The sequence below is a fragment of the Thermoascus crustaceus genome (genome assembly GCF_041956765.1).
Source record: "Thermoascus crustaceus strain CBS 181.67 unplaced genomic scaffold VTN00scaffold_6, whole genome shotgun sequence".
In the NCBI taxonomy this organism is placed as follows: Eukaryota; Fungi; Ascomycota; class Eurotiomycetes; order Eurotiales; family Thermoascaceae; genus Thermoascus; species Thermoascus crustaceus.
Genome location: NW_027192532.1, coordinates 43,967 through 59,921, shown reverse-complemented (window position 1 = coordinate 59,921; position 15,955 = coordinate 43,967). Strand labels below are relative to the sequence as shown.

At 49.6% G+C, this 15,955-nt stretch overlaps 5 protein-coding genes and 1 non-coding gene across 6 annotated transcripts; 2 read left to right on the top strand and 4 right to left on the bottom strand.

Moving 5' to 3' along the window:
• Positions 1-149: 149 nt before the first annotated feature.
• Positions 150-1,873, top strand: VTN00DRAFT_8403 (uncharacterized protein; the record flags this gene model as incomplete). The annotated part of the gene is made up of 6 exons (XM_069435254.1): positions 150-229; positions 291-615; positions 799-931; positions 1,036-1,324; positions 1,390-1,465; positions 1,532-1,873. 6 exons carry the CDS (start codon positions 150-152, stop codon positions 1,871-1,873), a joined length of 1,245 nt encoding a protein of 414 aa, XP_069285218.1.
• A 381-nt stretch (positions 1,874-2,254) lies between these two features.
• On the bottom strand, positions 2,255-4,381 carry VTN00DRAFT_8402 (uncharacterized protein; the record flags this gene model as incomplete). The annotated part of the gene is made up of 2 exons (XM_069435253.1): positions 2,255-2,337; positions 2,569-4,381. 2 exons carry the CDS (start codon positions 4,379-4,381, stop codon positions 2,255-2,257), a joined length of 1,896 nt encoding a protein of 631 aa, XP_069285217.1.
• Positions 4,382-5,195: 814 nt separating this feature from the next.
• On the top strand, positions 5,196-5,336 carry VTN00DRAFT_t165. The gene has a single exon. It is a non-coding gene; the product is annotated as a tRNA-Ser (tRNA).
• A 3,889-nt stretch (positions 5,337-9,225) lies between these two features.
• VTN00DRAFT_8401 (uncharacterized protein) lies at positions 9,226-9,714 on the bottom strand (the record flags this gene model as incomplete). Its single annotated transcript, XM_069435252.1, has 3 exons — positions 9,226-9,265; positions 9,329-9,363; positions 9,463-9,714. 3 exons carry the CDS (start codon positions 9,712-9,714, stop codon positions 9,226-9,228), a joined length of 327 nt encoding a protein of 108 aa, XP_069285216.1.
• A 549-nt stretch (positions 9,715-10,263) lies between these two features.
• Positions 10,264-12,086, bottom strand: VTN00DRAFT_8400 (uncharacterized protein; the record flags this gene model as incomplete). Its single annotated transcript, XM_069435251.1, has 3 exons — positions 10,264-11,567; positions 11,625-11,841; positions 11,910-12,086. The coding sequence occupies 3 exons, from the start codon at positions 12,084-12,086 to the stop codon at positions 10,264-10,266; spliced, it is 1,698 nt and encodes a 565-aa protein (XP_069285215.1).
• Positions 12,087-12,565: 479 nt separating this feature from the next.
• On the bottom strand, positions 12,566-14,298 carry VTN00DRAFT_8399 (uncharacterized protein; the record flags this gene model as incomplete). Its single annotated transcript, XM_069435248.1, has 4 exons — positions 12,566-13,443; positions 13,505-13,661; positions 13,728-14,067; positions 14,132-14,298. The coding sequence occupies 4 exons, from the start codon at positions 14,296-14,298 to the stop codon at positions 12,566-12,568; spliced, it is 1,542 nt and encodes a 513-aa protein (XP_069285214.1).
• Between the last annotated feature and the right edge of the window lie 1,657 nt (positions 14,299-15,955).

Below are 15,955 nucleotides of genomic sequence, written 5' to 3'. Positions count from 1 at the left end.
CTGCTCGCTGTGTTCAGCCACGATAGAGCTCAAGCTGTCATTCCTCTGACAAACTTGCGAAAAATGGGATGTATAAGTCGGAAAATAGGTCCACTTGCCTTTCCATTACTCTGGTGCTTTTACGTTGCAAAATATTGTGCTTGGCCAATATGACGAAAAAGTACTACGAGAAATCAGTCAAGCTTCCCTTCCTGCCGGAGCTTCGGCTGAATTCACCCTACTGGCAGAAGTAAGCCAAGCTTTTTCCACCTTAGACCAACCTCTTGGAGACTGACTGACTTGAAGTCTAGTGTCATCATTGGCATTCTTGTCGGCCTAACCGCCAGTCTCTACGTGGCCCTGAATCTCCTCGGTGCAGGTGGCGGTAAGCCCAACTCCGCGCAGACCGTCCAAGTTGTCAACGCAACCCTCTGCGCGGTCTGGTTCTTCTCCGCATCATTCAGGGGAAGTGTCTTGAACACGGTCGGCCCCGCAATGACAGCGTGTCTAGGCGTCCTGGGGTACATCCTCTATGTCGGCAGTCTGATGTACTTCGATCGCACGGGCAAGGGGGTTCCCCATCTTTGCTGGAGTGGCGATCGGGATTTCTGCGGGGTTGATATTCGTTACGACGGGGTATATCGCCGTGTCGTATTCTGAGGAGCAGGATCGTGGAACGTACATCAGTATGTCGGTCAATCTGCAGGCCGTTGGTGCGATGCTTGGGGGAACAGTCCCGTTGCTATCAACCGTAATTCGGTAAGGTCAAGAGCTAATTCTCTCCAAGAGAGAAATGCAGGTTGACTGATCAGTATGTAGCCTGAAACCACAGGTGTCCCCGCAGCCGTGTACATCGTGTTCATGGTCCTGATGGGCGTTGGTGCCTGTGCAGCGTTCCTTATAATGGCCCCAGCCAAGGTCATCAGAGACGACGGGACCCAAAGTAGCAACGGTAAAGGCACGAGGGTTTGTCGAGGAGCTAAAGTCGAACCTTGAGATTTTCAGAGTTTGGAAACTCCTGATCATGGTAAGCTATATCGAATGACTGGTAATTAGGTAGATACAGACGCTGCCTTCCATCCCCCGAAAACTTCCTCGTCTACGGCGGCTCCGTCAACGCCTACCGCAACAATCTACGAACCCGACGTTTCCTCTCCTTCATCGCCGTCGTCCTCCAGATTTCCGCCGGTTACGGACTGCAGAAGGTCCTAGACCACAAGAAGTGGAAGCGCCGCAATCGAGTCTTCATTGGAGTCGCTGTTGTGGGGATTCCGCTCATGGCCGCCTGGATCTGGGAGATCATCGGTGTTCGGAACTATGACCGGTTTAATCCTCCGGCGCAGGGGTTAGACTGGACAGAACCCGAATTCAAATGGTATTTGTATTGTTCACGCTGAATTGGGTTTCTAGTTCCCTGTGGCAGTATATCATTCTGTACTTTCTAGGAACCCTCACGAACTTCCCTCGAAAGTCTGCGAATTATGCTGTGAGTGACTAAAGATTCTGAAATTCTAATCATCAAGTTTAGTATGCTGACAGGTTATACATATAGGATGTATTCCGCGGCGTCCTCGGCGCCGGAGAAGCCATCTGTTTCGGCCTCGACTCCATCTCGGTCCCCTATATCAAAGAAGCAGGCGTCATTTTCTGCTTGTACGCCAGTGGCGTTCTGATATTCGCGTACCTGGCGGCCTTCCATATCCGGGAGGAGTATTTCAGCGGCGAAGAGGACGTCGTGATTCCCAAGCATGTTCTCGCGGAGCACGTTCTTGATGGTCATACGATAGCTGAGGTTGGGGTTGAGGAAGGAATCGCTGGTGTGTCTTCTGCGGGAGGCAATGAGAAGGAGAAGATGATGATGCCATCTGAGAAGGTTGCTGAAGCGTCTGTGTGAACCTCGTCAGTAAGTAGGCTATGAAGGATTGAATGGAAAGCAGGAACTTCTTCTTACGGATAAAGGTTAGCTGCTCGGGTATAATATAAATATAAAACCCGTTAGACCAATACTAACACATACATATTTTTTTGGTTCTCTGCTCACAGTCTGCCTGGATAGTACTAATAGGTATAGAAGACTGTCCTGTTTTAAGATGTCATGCCCTGGATTCCCCATGTGGCCAGGTCCCAAACCTTCCATTCACATCACACTTTCCCCAACCCCCGTTCCCAGGCAACCACCGGCACCCTCCCGTCCATCCTCCCAACAGTTCTAGATCATATTTCACTGAGGATTCCTATCACCCAGCACCCAATCCGCGTCGGGTGGTCTAGTGTGCTAGGGCGCTAGTTCCTCCTCAATCAGGGGTTGCTCCTTTCGAGAACCACCCGAAAAACGGCGCGGGTTCGTTACTGGGTTCCCTAGCATTCTTTTATTTCTTTGTTCTTTTTTTTAATTTATTTTTTTTTTTCGCCTGCGAGATATATTTATTCAGTGGTACAGTACATGTATCTAGGTATATCGTCACGTGGCTCAGGTAACACACGCTTGACTTATATATACTACTGTACCACGCAAACGCAAAGCACTACAATTTTCCCTTTCATAATTAAATTTAGACAAATTCAAATCCTTAAAAATTCAATTCATACCAAAATCAAACTCCGCATTCCAGTCAATCGGTACCGGGAACGATGATGATAATCCTGACGCCTCCTCTGTGTTCCACAACTCCGGCGTAAACGGTGATCCGAAACCTAGCATCGTATCGTCGAATGCCCATGCTTGGTCCATTAAGCCGTCTTGGTATCCAACAAATGCTGGCCCTTGATCAGTTGACGGTGCTTCATTCGAGGAATTGCTCCGTGCCTTTTGGACCGTGAAATCGATATATTCCCGTTTCACGGGAGCCATGAGCCTCTCGAAGTCCTCCAGACAGCGTGACGCAGCGGGCCATCTCTCTGAAATAGTAGAAAAGAACCGGGAGAAACATGATATGAAGTTCTCAACCTCCTCCACCGTATACGTGAGGTAAATCGTATCCTTACACCGCTGCAGCGCCTGCAGAAAGACCACAGCTCCCGAGAACGTATGATAACAAGGATGAAAGACATATTTACTATTCCCGAAATCGAGATTTGACTGCTTCCAATACCCGTCCGCGACACCTACGCCTGCAATGAAGGCCTTCATGAGGTTCTCGCATCTGGGCTCCTTGACTCGGGGATTTGGGCGGAAGAGGGTGACGATGATGTAGTCGCGCGCGATATCGGCGTAGAGACACATCTCTTCCCATTGGGATTTTTTGGTAGGGTCGGTATTCAGTGCTGCGGAGAGATGGACCTCGTCGTACCAGGTGTTGATGGATACTTCCATCTTGTGCATCCAGGCTTCGAGGGAGTTTCTATCGTTGTCGTTGCCGTGTTGTTGTTGAGGTGGTATTTCACCGTTGTGGAAAAGTACAGAGACGATTTCCGCCTCGACCTGGCGGAACTGCCATATGCGCTTTGATATAAACTCGGTTGAGCGTCCATTTGGGCCAATACCAGATGCGGAGATGGTGCTGTCCTGCACATCTGATGGGAAGGGGACGTTGATGTGCTTGCTCAGAAGACTTGTAGGTCTCAACAGCGCTGCAGAAGTGGCTATTTCCATCTCGTACGCGCACCAAAAGACGCGTCGTCTGATGTCCCTCGTAAGAGGGTCCATCGTTTCCAGATCACCAGGACCCTCCTGATGCAGTCCAAGATCGATGCATGCCTGGGTGGTGAATCCCGAAAGGAACCATAGATTGGCAGCGCTGGGATCCAGGAACGTGTATTGCAAGAGCAAAAGAAGAGCTTGCAAGCCCCGGAGATCATTCGTACAGACAGTGCGGATCTGCTGCATTGCGGTCTTGAATAGACCAGCGGCTATCGAGTTCGCGCGGACTTGCTGGGTCCGCGCAGCTGTGGTCAGAGAGATCGCCATTACAAGGCTGACAACGTAGATCTCGTATGGCGTCGACAAGGCCCCAGGTTCCAGACCAGGGATCGGGTTGTGAAAGACGGAATTGAAGAATCCTATAATGTCGGAGGAGTAGAAGATGGGATACTGCGCAACAACTCGAGTCATGTAGTTTTCAAACAGAAAGTCTGCTACTCTCACTGGGATTGAAGATAATGGACTCCCAGGAGGCGACGGATTCAAGATCGATCTGGGGTGGTCGTTGAGGTCGCTTGTCCCGAAAACTGTAGTCGATGGCAGTCTGGTGCTCGCAACGGCGCAGCGGACCAGAGGAACTGCCGCAGTCAGTCCCAGGAACGGAGGCGTGAAATCCTGTGTGACTTTCTCGATCAAGTGATTTGAAGGATATCGCGGGCCGTTACTGCTCAACATGATAGCATATGCAGCTTCATCGTTCGCGGTTCCCTCGAGGGAAGGTCTTCCTAGAGGAGTGCGCCTCTCCGCATTTGCAATCTCCATTTCTAGGTACTGTGCAATTGACCTTGGGGCGGTTCGCTGCTTAGAGGCATCAAGCGCCACACACGCGACGCCCGCGTCTATACATTTTGAACAGCTTGGAGACCGCGCATCACACTGGAAAGCGTTAGAACTCGGCATTACTTTGGCGATGACGTTTACCTATAATTACCATGACCTTTCGTATGCGACATCTTGCACATGCTATGGCCCTCCGCCGAACACGCGTCTCGGACGGAGTAGTAGGCATAATATATGATCTGAGGCATGAAGTACTTTGCCCTTTGTATAGGACCCAATATAGATGTTAGGGCTGTCCAACGAAAGACGTTTATTTTACCAATTAACGACTAGATCTCTTGAAATAACCGCGGAGTTATTAAAATTCGATGAAGAGGACGCCGCTAACTCCCGCAGAACAAGATAGCAGCGCAGCCAGTGTCTACTTCAAACTCCTTATCTTTAACGATATGGGTGGATCCCCTTTTATGCCAGCCTGTCAGGTAAAGCGCTATCTCCGCACTCCGGCTAGTGGGCCAGCTATATAAAGTGGGGGGGCTATGGATCAATGCCGTCCAGTACGCAGTACGCGGTCCACATGTAGCCCAGGCTACGAGAAAAGGCCGTGGCGTTCGCTGGGTAGTTTGGCCGTGAAGCAAGATCCAAGAATTCTGCGTCCCATAGCGTACGTAGGGGTACCTATGTAGAATGGGTTATAGTGTGGTCAGGGGATGCAGGCTGTCGTAGGCTAGAGTACTGCGTAGCGGCTCCACCCTGTTCAATAAAAGAATATTACGATATATAAATTTGACAAAACGGCACGATGCCCGAGTGGTTAAGGGGTATGACTTGAATGGTCCCATCTCCCCTCCTCCAAGGGGTTGGCTCCACATATAAATCGATGGACCATTGATATCATATGGCTTCGGCCGCGTAGGTTCGAACCCTGCTCGTGTCGTCTTTTTTGCCAACCGGGCAGTCCATGTGCACATGGACTTTGTGTACTTTTTGGAGTGCGGGAAAAAAAAGGGAAGTAAAAAGGAAAGGTACGCACTGAAAGCAACAGTTAGTCAGCGGAATCGGCCTTTGTAAAGAACAAACAAAGGGATTATTATTTTATTGTTGTTAACATTATCCGACACGTGACCTTCAACTTGAAGGCAACTCTCCGCAATCTCAGTTTCCAAGGTACGCCGGCGGCTCCCGTCAACTTCCCGGATTTGTTGGAGTTATCCGCCAACTGCCCGTATGCCTACCGTGGATTGTCCGGGTCAGTTCCCTGGTAGGTAGTACAACCCCTTGGTTGACCGGCTGCGGATGGAAAAAAGGGACAGGTGGTTTCGGTCGCAGGAAAGAGGAAAGATGAATGGAGGACGACATAATGACGGTTGGGCCGCCCTCACTAGAACTTGGTCTAAAGAGCTAATAGCAAGAGCTGGAGATACGCAGATAACTAGGTGGGCAAATATATCAGAAGGAATGGATAGGTATGGTGATAATATTGAACGGTTCGCTGCCTCCGGTTTGGGACCAGCCTGGGGCTGTATAACCAGCGATACCTGGGGGTTCGGTCCTTACCGGCCCGTGGAGGCTATCTCTGTATTTCCCAACCCCAGCCTTTGTTTTTATCAGTTTATACGTGTAACAAATATGATAAAAAAGTCGGAAAATTCAAACATGCTGCATCTAGTATCTAAGCATTTATATAGAGTTCGAATTTTAACATAGGACAGATGCTTTCGTTCATTCACGTTAGAAAAAAAAGAACAGGAATGTAAAAATCTGCAGCGCAAACTCCCCGCTACAATATGTACCTATCTATCTACATGGAGAACAATCCAATCAGTATCCCAAGTCAAGTCAGCAATGCATTTATTCCGCACATCTGCTCCTTAGGTACTTACCACCTTTGTGGAATCCATTTGTTGCCTTTTCCTTATCGCCTTAGAGGCTGCAGACAAAATGGTGAAATGGAGGGAGATGAAAACGGGGGGTTATACCTGTTGGCATAGTTGTCTGCCTTCCCAATTTGGCAGGAACTCAACTTGACCATGGACAAATCCGTTACTACTCGATTGGACTGGGAAACCACACTCCAACAGCAGTAGTACGCGACCGGACATCTGCCCCAGTGAAGGTGTATAAAGAGCACCAACCAATGGGACCTGGCATCAGTGAGGAATATCTTCTAGATCCGGGTGGTCCTGAGCAAACAACAGAGTATGTCATTTATCTATAGCCACGGAGACTCAGGCCGGTCGGCCCCTCACAGACAATCAAAGAGAACAAATAAGAAGGGAGTGAACCGCGCGACGAGATTTCATGTATTGTGCTTTCCTCATCCATGTCAATATCCGTAGGTATGTACCAAGTAGATACTAATAATCGTGTACGATTGAGAGCATGCGATTACGCTATTTACCTAACTCTTCCGCTGTAGAATTCAGCCCTATTGACCACCCAGCAAACTTTCTGCTGAGACTCAGAGAGAATCCATCTGGGATGCCCTCGTTCTTATCGATCCAAGACTCTGGAGAGAGTAGAAGGAGATGATGGATCTTTAGAACTTTGCTGCAATCTTCAACAGTCGTGAATACTCTTTTAGAATTAAGCATTTGGTGTCCCGAAGACGAAACAGCAGCAAGCAGCGTTGCCTCAGTGGAATCTGATAAGTGATGGAGTTTCAACCACACTGCTCTGTATCTGCTCAAGAGCTGAGCCCTGGAGATAAGCCAGTCCGGCGGCTTAGGAGAGATGGCCTCCAGGAATCGAAATAGCGAGGAAAGCGATGGAGAGGAGTAGCCTATATGAAAGACTAATCAGTCAGCTGAAACTGAAATACTCAGAAAACACTACTCAGGCTAACTGACATTCTGGCTGTGTCGCTAATCTCAACACAATTAATTCCAGATTTTTGGTGTCAGCCTCAAATGAGCTGTTTAGAATGTTGTCTATCCTATCATGATCAAGCTGGAACGATTCTGAAATGTGGTTTCGAAACTCCTGCCCTTCGGCACTAATCTTTGGTAAGTTTATGGGGCAATAAATGCATTTAATACGGTACGACCCGTAACATGATCAGATAGTGAACATGACTTCGCTCGATCTTTATCGCCCTTTTCAATGTACGCGGCCGCGAAGCATTGGTCATGTAAGGTAGACGTGGAGTAAATGTATAGGAGCGAGAGAAGTCAAACAGACCAATATCATGGAATTCGCCTGGAAGTCTGAAGTGCTCCTCTTTTATATCACAGTGGGTTATCGCCAGGGTATGCAGTAACTGTAAGGATTCGCAACCTGTCAATTAGGAGTGATTCATACGGCTTTGCCTCCAACTCAGGGAGCTTAATCTCTTTGCGTCTTTCTCGAATTTCCTCCACGTTCCTTGTGAGATGGATGGGAATGTCTGCTGAGAGCAAGCATGTTGATTCCAGGTCAGATCGAAGAGGTTCCATCACGATCCCTCGGGGAAATGCTAAATATGAGGAAGGATAATGGCGACGGGTAAGGTTGAAAGTCCCATGATATTTGGGAACGAAATTCTTCAGAGGCCGAGGACAAAAATCGACTGATCCGTTGGAATGCGCGCTGTTTAAAAAGAAAGGGGTCTGCGTCATTTTGAACATCTTGCCAACCATGCACATTGGAACGTCTGCGCTCCAGTTGACTTCTTGCATCCTGTTCAGTGTATGTCTTGAACTGACTTCATGTTAGGTCCTGGAGCCGGTCTTGTGTTTGAGGAACATACAGTCTTGACAATGAAGCGAGCTTTCCGTCCTTCGCAGAGTGCAATTGCAGAACAGACAAAAGTTGGACATTCAGGTGGTCGTTCATTCAAGGGCTTATGAAGCATGAGCTTTTCATAGACAAACTCCTGTGGACCATGATCATCGGGATCTGTGACCAGTCCTTTCGCAAGCCAGGAATAGAGTCGCATCCTTCGAAAAATGCTTTCGACCATGCTTCATCCATGGTGATGGTGAATCGGCATACTTAGGAGGTATCCAGAGAGCTCGTAGAGCAAGTCAACCACATTCTCGAGAATCACACCAGATCCTCCTACCGCGCGCATTCACAGAAACGTGCAATCCAGCGTGCCTCAATCCGCGCCATAAAAGGTGATTTCCCGGAAATTGCAGTCTGCAAGCCCGAAGAGAATGTTTCTCTGCGGTACCTCCTGTCCTGCGTCGCGTAAACAGACTAGGCTAGCTGATTATCTAAGTCATGGCATTAACGAGACAACCTGCATCCATGATCTCGAGGCATCCAGTCCGTCCTTACAGTACTTGCCAAAGCATTTTTCACAGCTATATCTTGCCACGGGATAAATTGCGGCGCTTGTTTCTCTCGGTATCGGGTATCCATCACCGGGCAAGAGTACATACTATAAAACAGGGAAAGATCCAAGACCCAAAGGATAGGTAGGTTTGGTATGTACGGGAGGTTAAACATCTTGCACATGGGCTAATGTACAATAATACAACCGTTAAAAGCGCCGTGAACGAACCAGTAGCGTACAAGTAGTATCTAGAACACATGGGAGAATCTTCGAGCACATGATTCTGACATAGTAGTCGAGAGAAGTTCCGAGACAGGATGTAGAGACCCAAACATTCCCCACGTTAGAATGGAATAGCCTGCGGTATCCCTCTCGGGCTGCAACAGCATATCCATGTCCCCAGAGCTCGCTTTTTGATCTCCGTTTCAGGGTTTATTAAGAAAGTGTCATGGGTATGTTTTGTATCCAACCAACCCAACTCCTTTCCTTCGATAACTTCGCAACACGCCGTACAGAGACGAAGGCTTCTTTCTTCTTCTCCGTCTTCAAACCCGCGCAGGTCTGTTATTTATTTCCCTTGGCGCTGCTTGTGCTTCGGGTTCTTCGAGCTGTTGGAGAATCGTATCAGCATCGACATCGGAAATATCTACTTATAGAATGACAGGACTTACCAGATGATGTAAACCCTGTTCTTTCTCCGAACGGGCTATCAATTCGCAGAATTAGCATCCTATCTCTGCAACCCATGGACACAAAACCTCCTCTCTCCATCCAATCCGCCAAATGAGAGGAAAAAGCGCCATACCTTGCAGCCATCACAAAGTCTCTTCACCGACGACCGCGTCTTCATACCCCGAACCTGCTCGAGTGATCGCACTGCCGTCGCAACGCCGCCATTGTTGCTCTGTTGCGTAAATCGCAGGCTCCGCAGACTGTTTCCGGAAGGTATTCTGGCCAATTGCGAGAAGAAGCGCTGTGAAAGAGAGGACTGGGAAGATGCCCCGCGGGAGAAGACGGGGAGGGCTCGGAAGAGCGAGAGGGAGCGGAGGGAGAACATGGTTGCGCCGCCGCCTGTTCTAACCGGGAATGTCTTCGTACTGTTCAGGGAAATTGAATTGGTTCTCTCCCAGATTCCGCTCGCCGTCCTGTCTCTGCGGAATGGAAGATGAATGAGAAGCTCTCAAGGTTCTCGGCTTCCCTCGTCGCGGTCGTCTGGAGGTTTCCGGATCGGAGCAAACACTGCCCGGGGATTCTGTATCGCCGGTGTTCCGATCGCGGAGCAAACTGCACTCCGGTTGGTTGGTCGATTGGCTGTCTATAGAGCATGTACTGTACTTCCTCACGCTTTCAAAGAATAAATTATAAAATGAACTTTATTCGATCGTCCACGAACTATGTATCAAGGAGTCTAAATCTGTAATTTATAGAACCATGGTGGACACAGTCAGAAATTCATCATGTATACCGCCTTAGATCCGAACGCCAAGCAAAGAGAAAACAGCATCAACACGCACATCACCCCTCCACGCCTTTCAACATCTACCCATTGCAATTTGGTAACAGTCTAGTCATATACATAGATTAAAAAAAAGTCTTTCACTGCTTTCTAATCGGCACGCAGGAACATCTTGTATGTAGGTGAGTCCGTGCACTCCTTGAACGGGTAGCCCAGAGTGTTGAGGAACCCTTCGAGGTCTTCCTTCTCACCCTCCGGGCATTGAATTCCCGCCAGCACCTTACCGATGTCACCACCATAATTCCGGTAGTGGAAGAGCGAAATGTTCTGGTGCGGGTGCATGGTCGTAAGGAACTTGGCAAGGGCGCCAGGGCGCTCGGGGAATTCAAACATAAACAGGCGTTCATCCTTCACGTTGCTGCGACCACCAACAAGGTATCGGATATGGGTCTTCGCAAGCTCGTCATCACTGATGTCTGTTGCGCTCATGCCGCTATTCTCCAACTCGGAAATGATGTAGGCCAGTTCATCCCGACCCGTAGATTTGGGCAAGGAAATGCCCATGAGGACATCGGCTGTGTCGTCTCGCGCATATCTGTAGCTGAAAGCCGTGATTGCCTGGGGCATCACGACATCGACCAGTTTGGCGAAGGCGCCAGGGCGTTCGGGAATGGTGATACTCAAGAGAGCCTCCTTCCTTTCCCCCAGAGCAGCACGCTCTGCGACGAAGCTAAGTCTGTCAAAGTTCATGTTCGCACCGGATGTGACGGCAACCAGCTCACGCTTGGTGTTAGGGCTGGGGTATTTGGCGACATATTTCTTGAGACCAGCAAGGGCAAGAGCACCCGCTGGTTCGACAATGGACCTAGTGTCCTCGAAGACATCCTTGATGGCAGCGCAGGTCTCATCGGTAGAAACCTGGATGATCTCATCCACGACCTCCCTGCATAGGCGGAATGTCTCTTCACCGACAGCCTTAACAGCCGCGCCATCTGCGAAAAGTCCAACTTCCTTAAGGGTCACCCTCTTGCCCTTTTGGAGAGACTGGACCATAGCATTAGCGTCGTGGGTCTCCACTCCAATAATCTTGACGTGCGGGGCAATCCGCTTGATGTAGACTCCAACACCGGCGATCAACCCTCCACCACCGACGCAGCAAAACACGGCCTCCAGATTCTGCAAATTCGCTTGGCGCACAATTTCCATTCCAATAGTTCCCTGGCCGGCGATAACGTAGGGATCATCGAAGGGAGGAATGTTCGTAAGGTCGTGCACCTTTTCCAGGCGGTGAGCTTCCTCCTTTGCGGCGTCGAAGTCATTCCCATGTAAGACAACAGTGCCGCCCAACCGCGAGACATTGCGGTGCTTGATGGCCGGGGTGCCGGACGGCATGACGATGGTCGCTGGGATCTTGAGTTTCCGCGCCGAGTAGGCAACGCCTTGCGCATGGTTGCCTGGGAGAAAATATATGAGTGGTAGAATTCAAGGTCTGCTCGGAACGATAATCTAACCTGCAGAGCATGCAATGACGCCCTTCCATCTCCTGTCAGGGTGCAGATGAGCCATCTTGTTGTACGCTCCGCGGAGCTTGAAGCTGAACACGGGAAGCAAATCTTCCCTCTTCAGCAAAACTCTGCATTCTAGCCGGTTGCTCAAGTTGACGGCGTGTTGAAGAGGGGTTTCATCGGCCACCTCGTAGACGCGCGACGTGAGGATCAATCGGAGGTACTATATACAGATTCCCACACAGTCAGAGCCAGAACATCAGAATGTTTCTTAGGGGCAAAGGTTCTTACGTCTGGGTATCCATTGGGGAGCAAAAAGTCCTCCGGGACATGCCAGTCTTCAGGCAATTTTGTCTCCGCCCGCTCAGAGGGAGGGGTCGGGTTCGCAGCGTACTCGGTCAGCGACAGGCCGCTGAACTTGGGTGTACACGGCGTTGCGGTGCCATTGGTGGATGGCGAGTCGGACATGATCGTTCAAGATATGGAAATCTTCAACTCATATACAAACTTAAATGAAACACGAAATGAAAAATAGAGGTGCAAAGTGGAAGGGGTTGGTGGCGTAAGTAGTATGACTGTCCGTACTGTCTTAGTCGTAAAAAATGGCTTGCTCAGGCGGAACATCCTTAGTCATCAACCCTATCCACGAGCCCTACTTTCCTTTCTAGGATTTGGATGTCGGATCTCGACCATGCTCTGTTTAGACAGCGCAACCACGGCGATTTGGTACTCTATGCGATTGCAATTGAAAAACATTTTCGATCCTATTTTTACCAACTAAACATTATATACACCAAAATTTCTGAATATGGGGAAAACTGCCTTTCTATTTATTCTATCGTTTTCTTTATTCTCTCCGCCTTTTATTATGTAATCCAATACATGCACATAGGTAACTTATACATTCCATCAGTATTCAAAACACCACGAAGCGTCTCACATACCATTCATGACGAGTCTTCATCTATCATGTACCTACCCATCTTCCTTGGTGTGATACGCTTCGCGAACATCGTGTCGATCTCGTCGAAGGTCCGCCCCTTCAGCTCGGGTATATAGAAAAAGGAAACAACAGTCGCCCAGAGTGCGAGACCCCCGAAAACAAAACCTACTTTCCCCCGCATATTTCCGGCATCAGGGTTCACCATGTAAGGCACTGCGATGTTCATCGCTATTCCAAAGACTGACTGCACGGCTGTAGCAAGGGCAGTCGTCTTGGCCCGCAATCTAGGGGAGGAGACTTCCCCGAGGAGAACAAATGCGACTGAGCCAATGGTGATTTGATATATGAAACAGTAAACAACCGTGAAAGAGGCCTGCGTCCAGTTTGCAGCGTTCGTGGGGACAACATCCAAGATACCGATAAGCAGAAGGCAGATAGTGAGACTTATCATGCCGGTGAGGAATATCTTGCGTCGCCCGTAGGAACTGATGACCACCCAGGACAGTATATTTCCAACCAGACCGCACGCGGTGACTCCAACGCCAAGGCTGAATGAATCCGACGTGGGAAGCCCGGCGAGTTCAAAGAAGTAAGTTGAGAAACTGATAACAAAGATGATACCAGTAAAGTGTTGGCAGATGAAGACTCCCGTTGAGATCCCTGTTCTGATGAGGTTGGTTCCCTGGAAGCATTCGACCCAGCTACTTTCCGGAAGGGCAAGTTCCTCGGCCACTGTTGTCTGAATAGCCTTCAGTTTGACTTCAATGTTTGTATTTCTGCCGTACAGCCTTTGAAGAGCATGGCGAGCGCCATCAAGGTCATTACGGTGCACGAGATACCATGGTGACTCTACAGAGAAAGGGAGGCCAATAGCAAAAAAGGCTAATAACGTTTTGGCACGAGTTAATTAACATGCATTAGAGTTCGCGGGGATGTGACCTACCAATAAAGAAGAACTGAACAGCAAAAGGTCCACGGTAGGCCCAGCTATCATTTCGACCACCGAAACCCCTAATAGCAGCGTTGGAAAGTAATTGCCCGACAACAATGCCAAGATTGACGCCTGCCGTTGTGATACCTCGGAGTACAACCGGAGAGATCTTAACCCGGCGCTGAATTTAGAATCATGATATGATGGGTTTTTCAGGGTAAGACCAGTGACATACCTCCGAGCAGTACAGCGGTCCAATAGTCAAATAGAAACCCAGACCAACGCCCAGAATAAGTTTGCTGATCAGGAACGCGGGCCGAACTGCGGAGAAGATCTCCCCAAAGATACCTCCACAAGAGAAGACAACGCCGACCGCAAGGCCCCACCTTCTGCCAAGTCGATCCGCAATGATGCTGCACAAAAATCCTCCGACGAACTGACCTACCGATGAAATCATGTTGAATGCGCTCAACCAGGCAGCAGGGATCGTGGGCTCGCCCTCATATATGTATCCAAACTTTCTTCGGAATTCTGGAACCGAAATGACCGCACCGTTGACCTGCGCATCGAAGCCCCTGGACGAGAGATACGATCAATTCTGGAAGTCGACGGAGAAAAACAGACATGGGACAGGCTTACCACCCAACGGCGCTCACAGCAAAGAAAAATGCCCACCAGACAAGCGCTGGATAGTTTCGAACCACATCCCACGGAGACAACTGGTGCTCCTCCTTCATGCTGCGAAGTCTATCCAAAGCAACCTCGTCGTCAGGCTCTGCAAGGCCATCTTGGGACTTCCTTGCCATCGTTATCGTGACAGGTGCTTCAATAGTAGTCGAAATTGACAATAATGAACACCCACAAGCACTCAGAGATGTGGCAAGAAATGCTCCCAGCTGAACCGAGCAGTTCGTATTCAAGGTCGACGGTTCATGCTCGATCTTTTGTCATTCCCCCGGGCAGCCGTCAGGACAACCGACGAATTGTATTTAGTATTGTCTTCTGTCCCCTGTCAGCTGCTTACTCGGATCTTGAGCTGAAAGCGACAGCATGATCGTACAACGCAGCCTTGGGCCAGGAGAGATATATTTTCCATCTCCCCGGCACTAGGCCAATAACAGGATGAGGCCGGAACTGAAGAAACTGGCCAAGGGAAGACGGTCTGGAGCTGGGGCGCAGTGGCCATTTTTTATCCCCGAAATCCCCAGACTTTGCTTCTTCCCCAATTCCAGATACCTCCCAGGGACGTGATGACTAGAGACTCATGTCCATCTCATACTTGTGCCAGATGATCGCTGCCCGGAGGTCCTGTACACTACATGAGCGATTCCCTGCAGTATCTGTTCCATGCTGTCGAGCCAGAGCTTCCATCGCTCGGTGTTGCGCCAGCCCCGCCGGTCCCGCGGTCTCGACCCTGTCGAGCGCTGGCGATCCCGGCCGTGCTCTTCTCCCTGCTCCATCCACCCGTAAACGCCCTGCACCCAGGAGACAGCAACATATCCTCGCAAGCGTGCGAACAAGGCCTGTCAGGTCTGCGGAGCCCGCAGGACCAAGTGCGATAATAAGAAACCGTCATGTTCGTTCTGTGAGGTGGGAGCCAGGTGCATAACGAGCGCGATGGATCTGTTGTCGTAAGTCTATCCAGCGATCAGATGGCGCATTTTCACCTCTCCATGCGGACCATTCCAAACTATCTGTTCTGCTCAGTTTCGACCCAGCTAGCTTGGTTATTCTCGAGCGACTGGATCGGCTGGAGCAGCCTGTTCGCTCCAAATTTAGAGACGATGGATATACCGAAGATCCCCCTGTCGGAGTCTGACGATCCTGTGGCGCATGGATCGCCACTATCGAACCAGCCCTTCGGATCTGACTGCAACACTATCACAACCGAAACGGCGCTCTCATAGCCCATCTTTCGGAACAGATTGGACTCTCATTTGGACATTAAAGCTTCGCTCAATGGGCCGGATCTCCACACGGTGTCAGACCATTCTCCTACGGGGGAACATACCTAATGCTCTGGGAAAAGAATCTTGAACTGGAGACCTCCAAGAGACTTGACAGTTTTCTCCAGCGCCTTCACCCGGCTAACACTGTCCTTAATGTCCGCCGTATCCGCCGCTACGTGGATCAAGCTTCCATTAAAAGAATTTATTGGGGTGTGCAGTCCTGCATTGTGGTTCATATTATGCTTTCTACTCATGATGAAACCGGATCTGAATGATGCAATGTTTTCCCTATAGCTTCTCCTATGCGCTCTGGGATCAATCGCTGAAGCGTTTCATACTCAATACGAGACCGAGTCTGTTGTTGCGAAAAACTCTTCGAGCTTTGTGCTTGCAAGATCTTTGAGGCTTCCCAGAAACGGATTGATATCCTTATGAGCAAAGGTGGGGTTTTAGAAGCTCAATGCCTCTTTTTACTCTGGCTCTACCTCATGACGCTCAAGAAGCCAATGGAGGC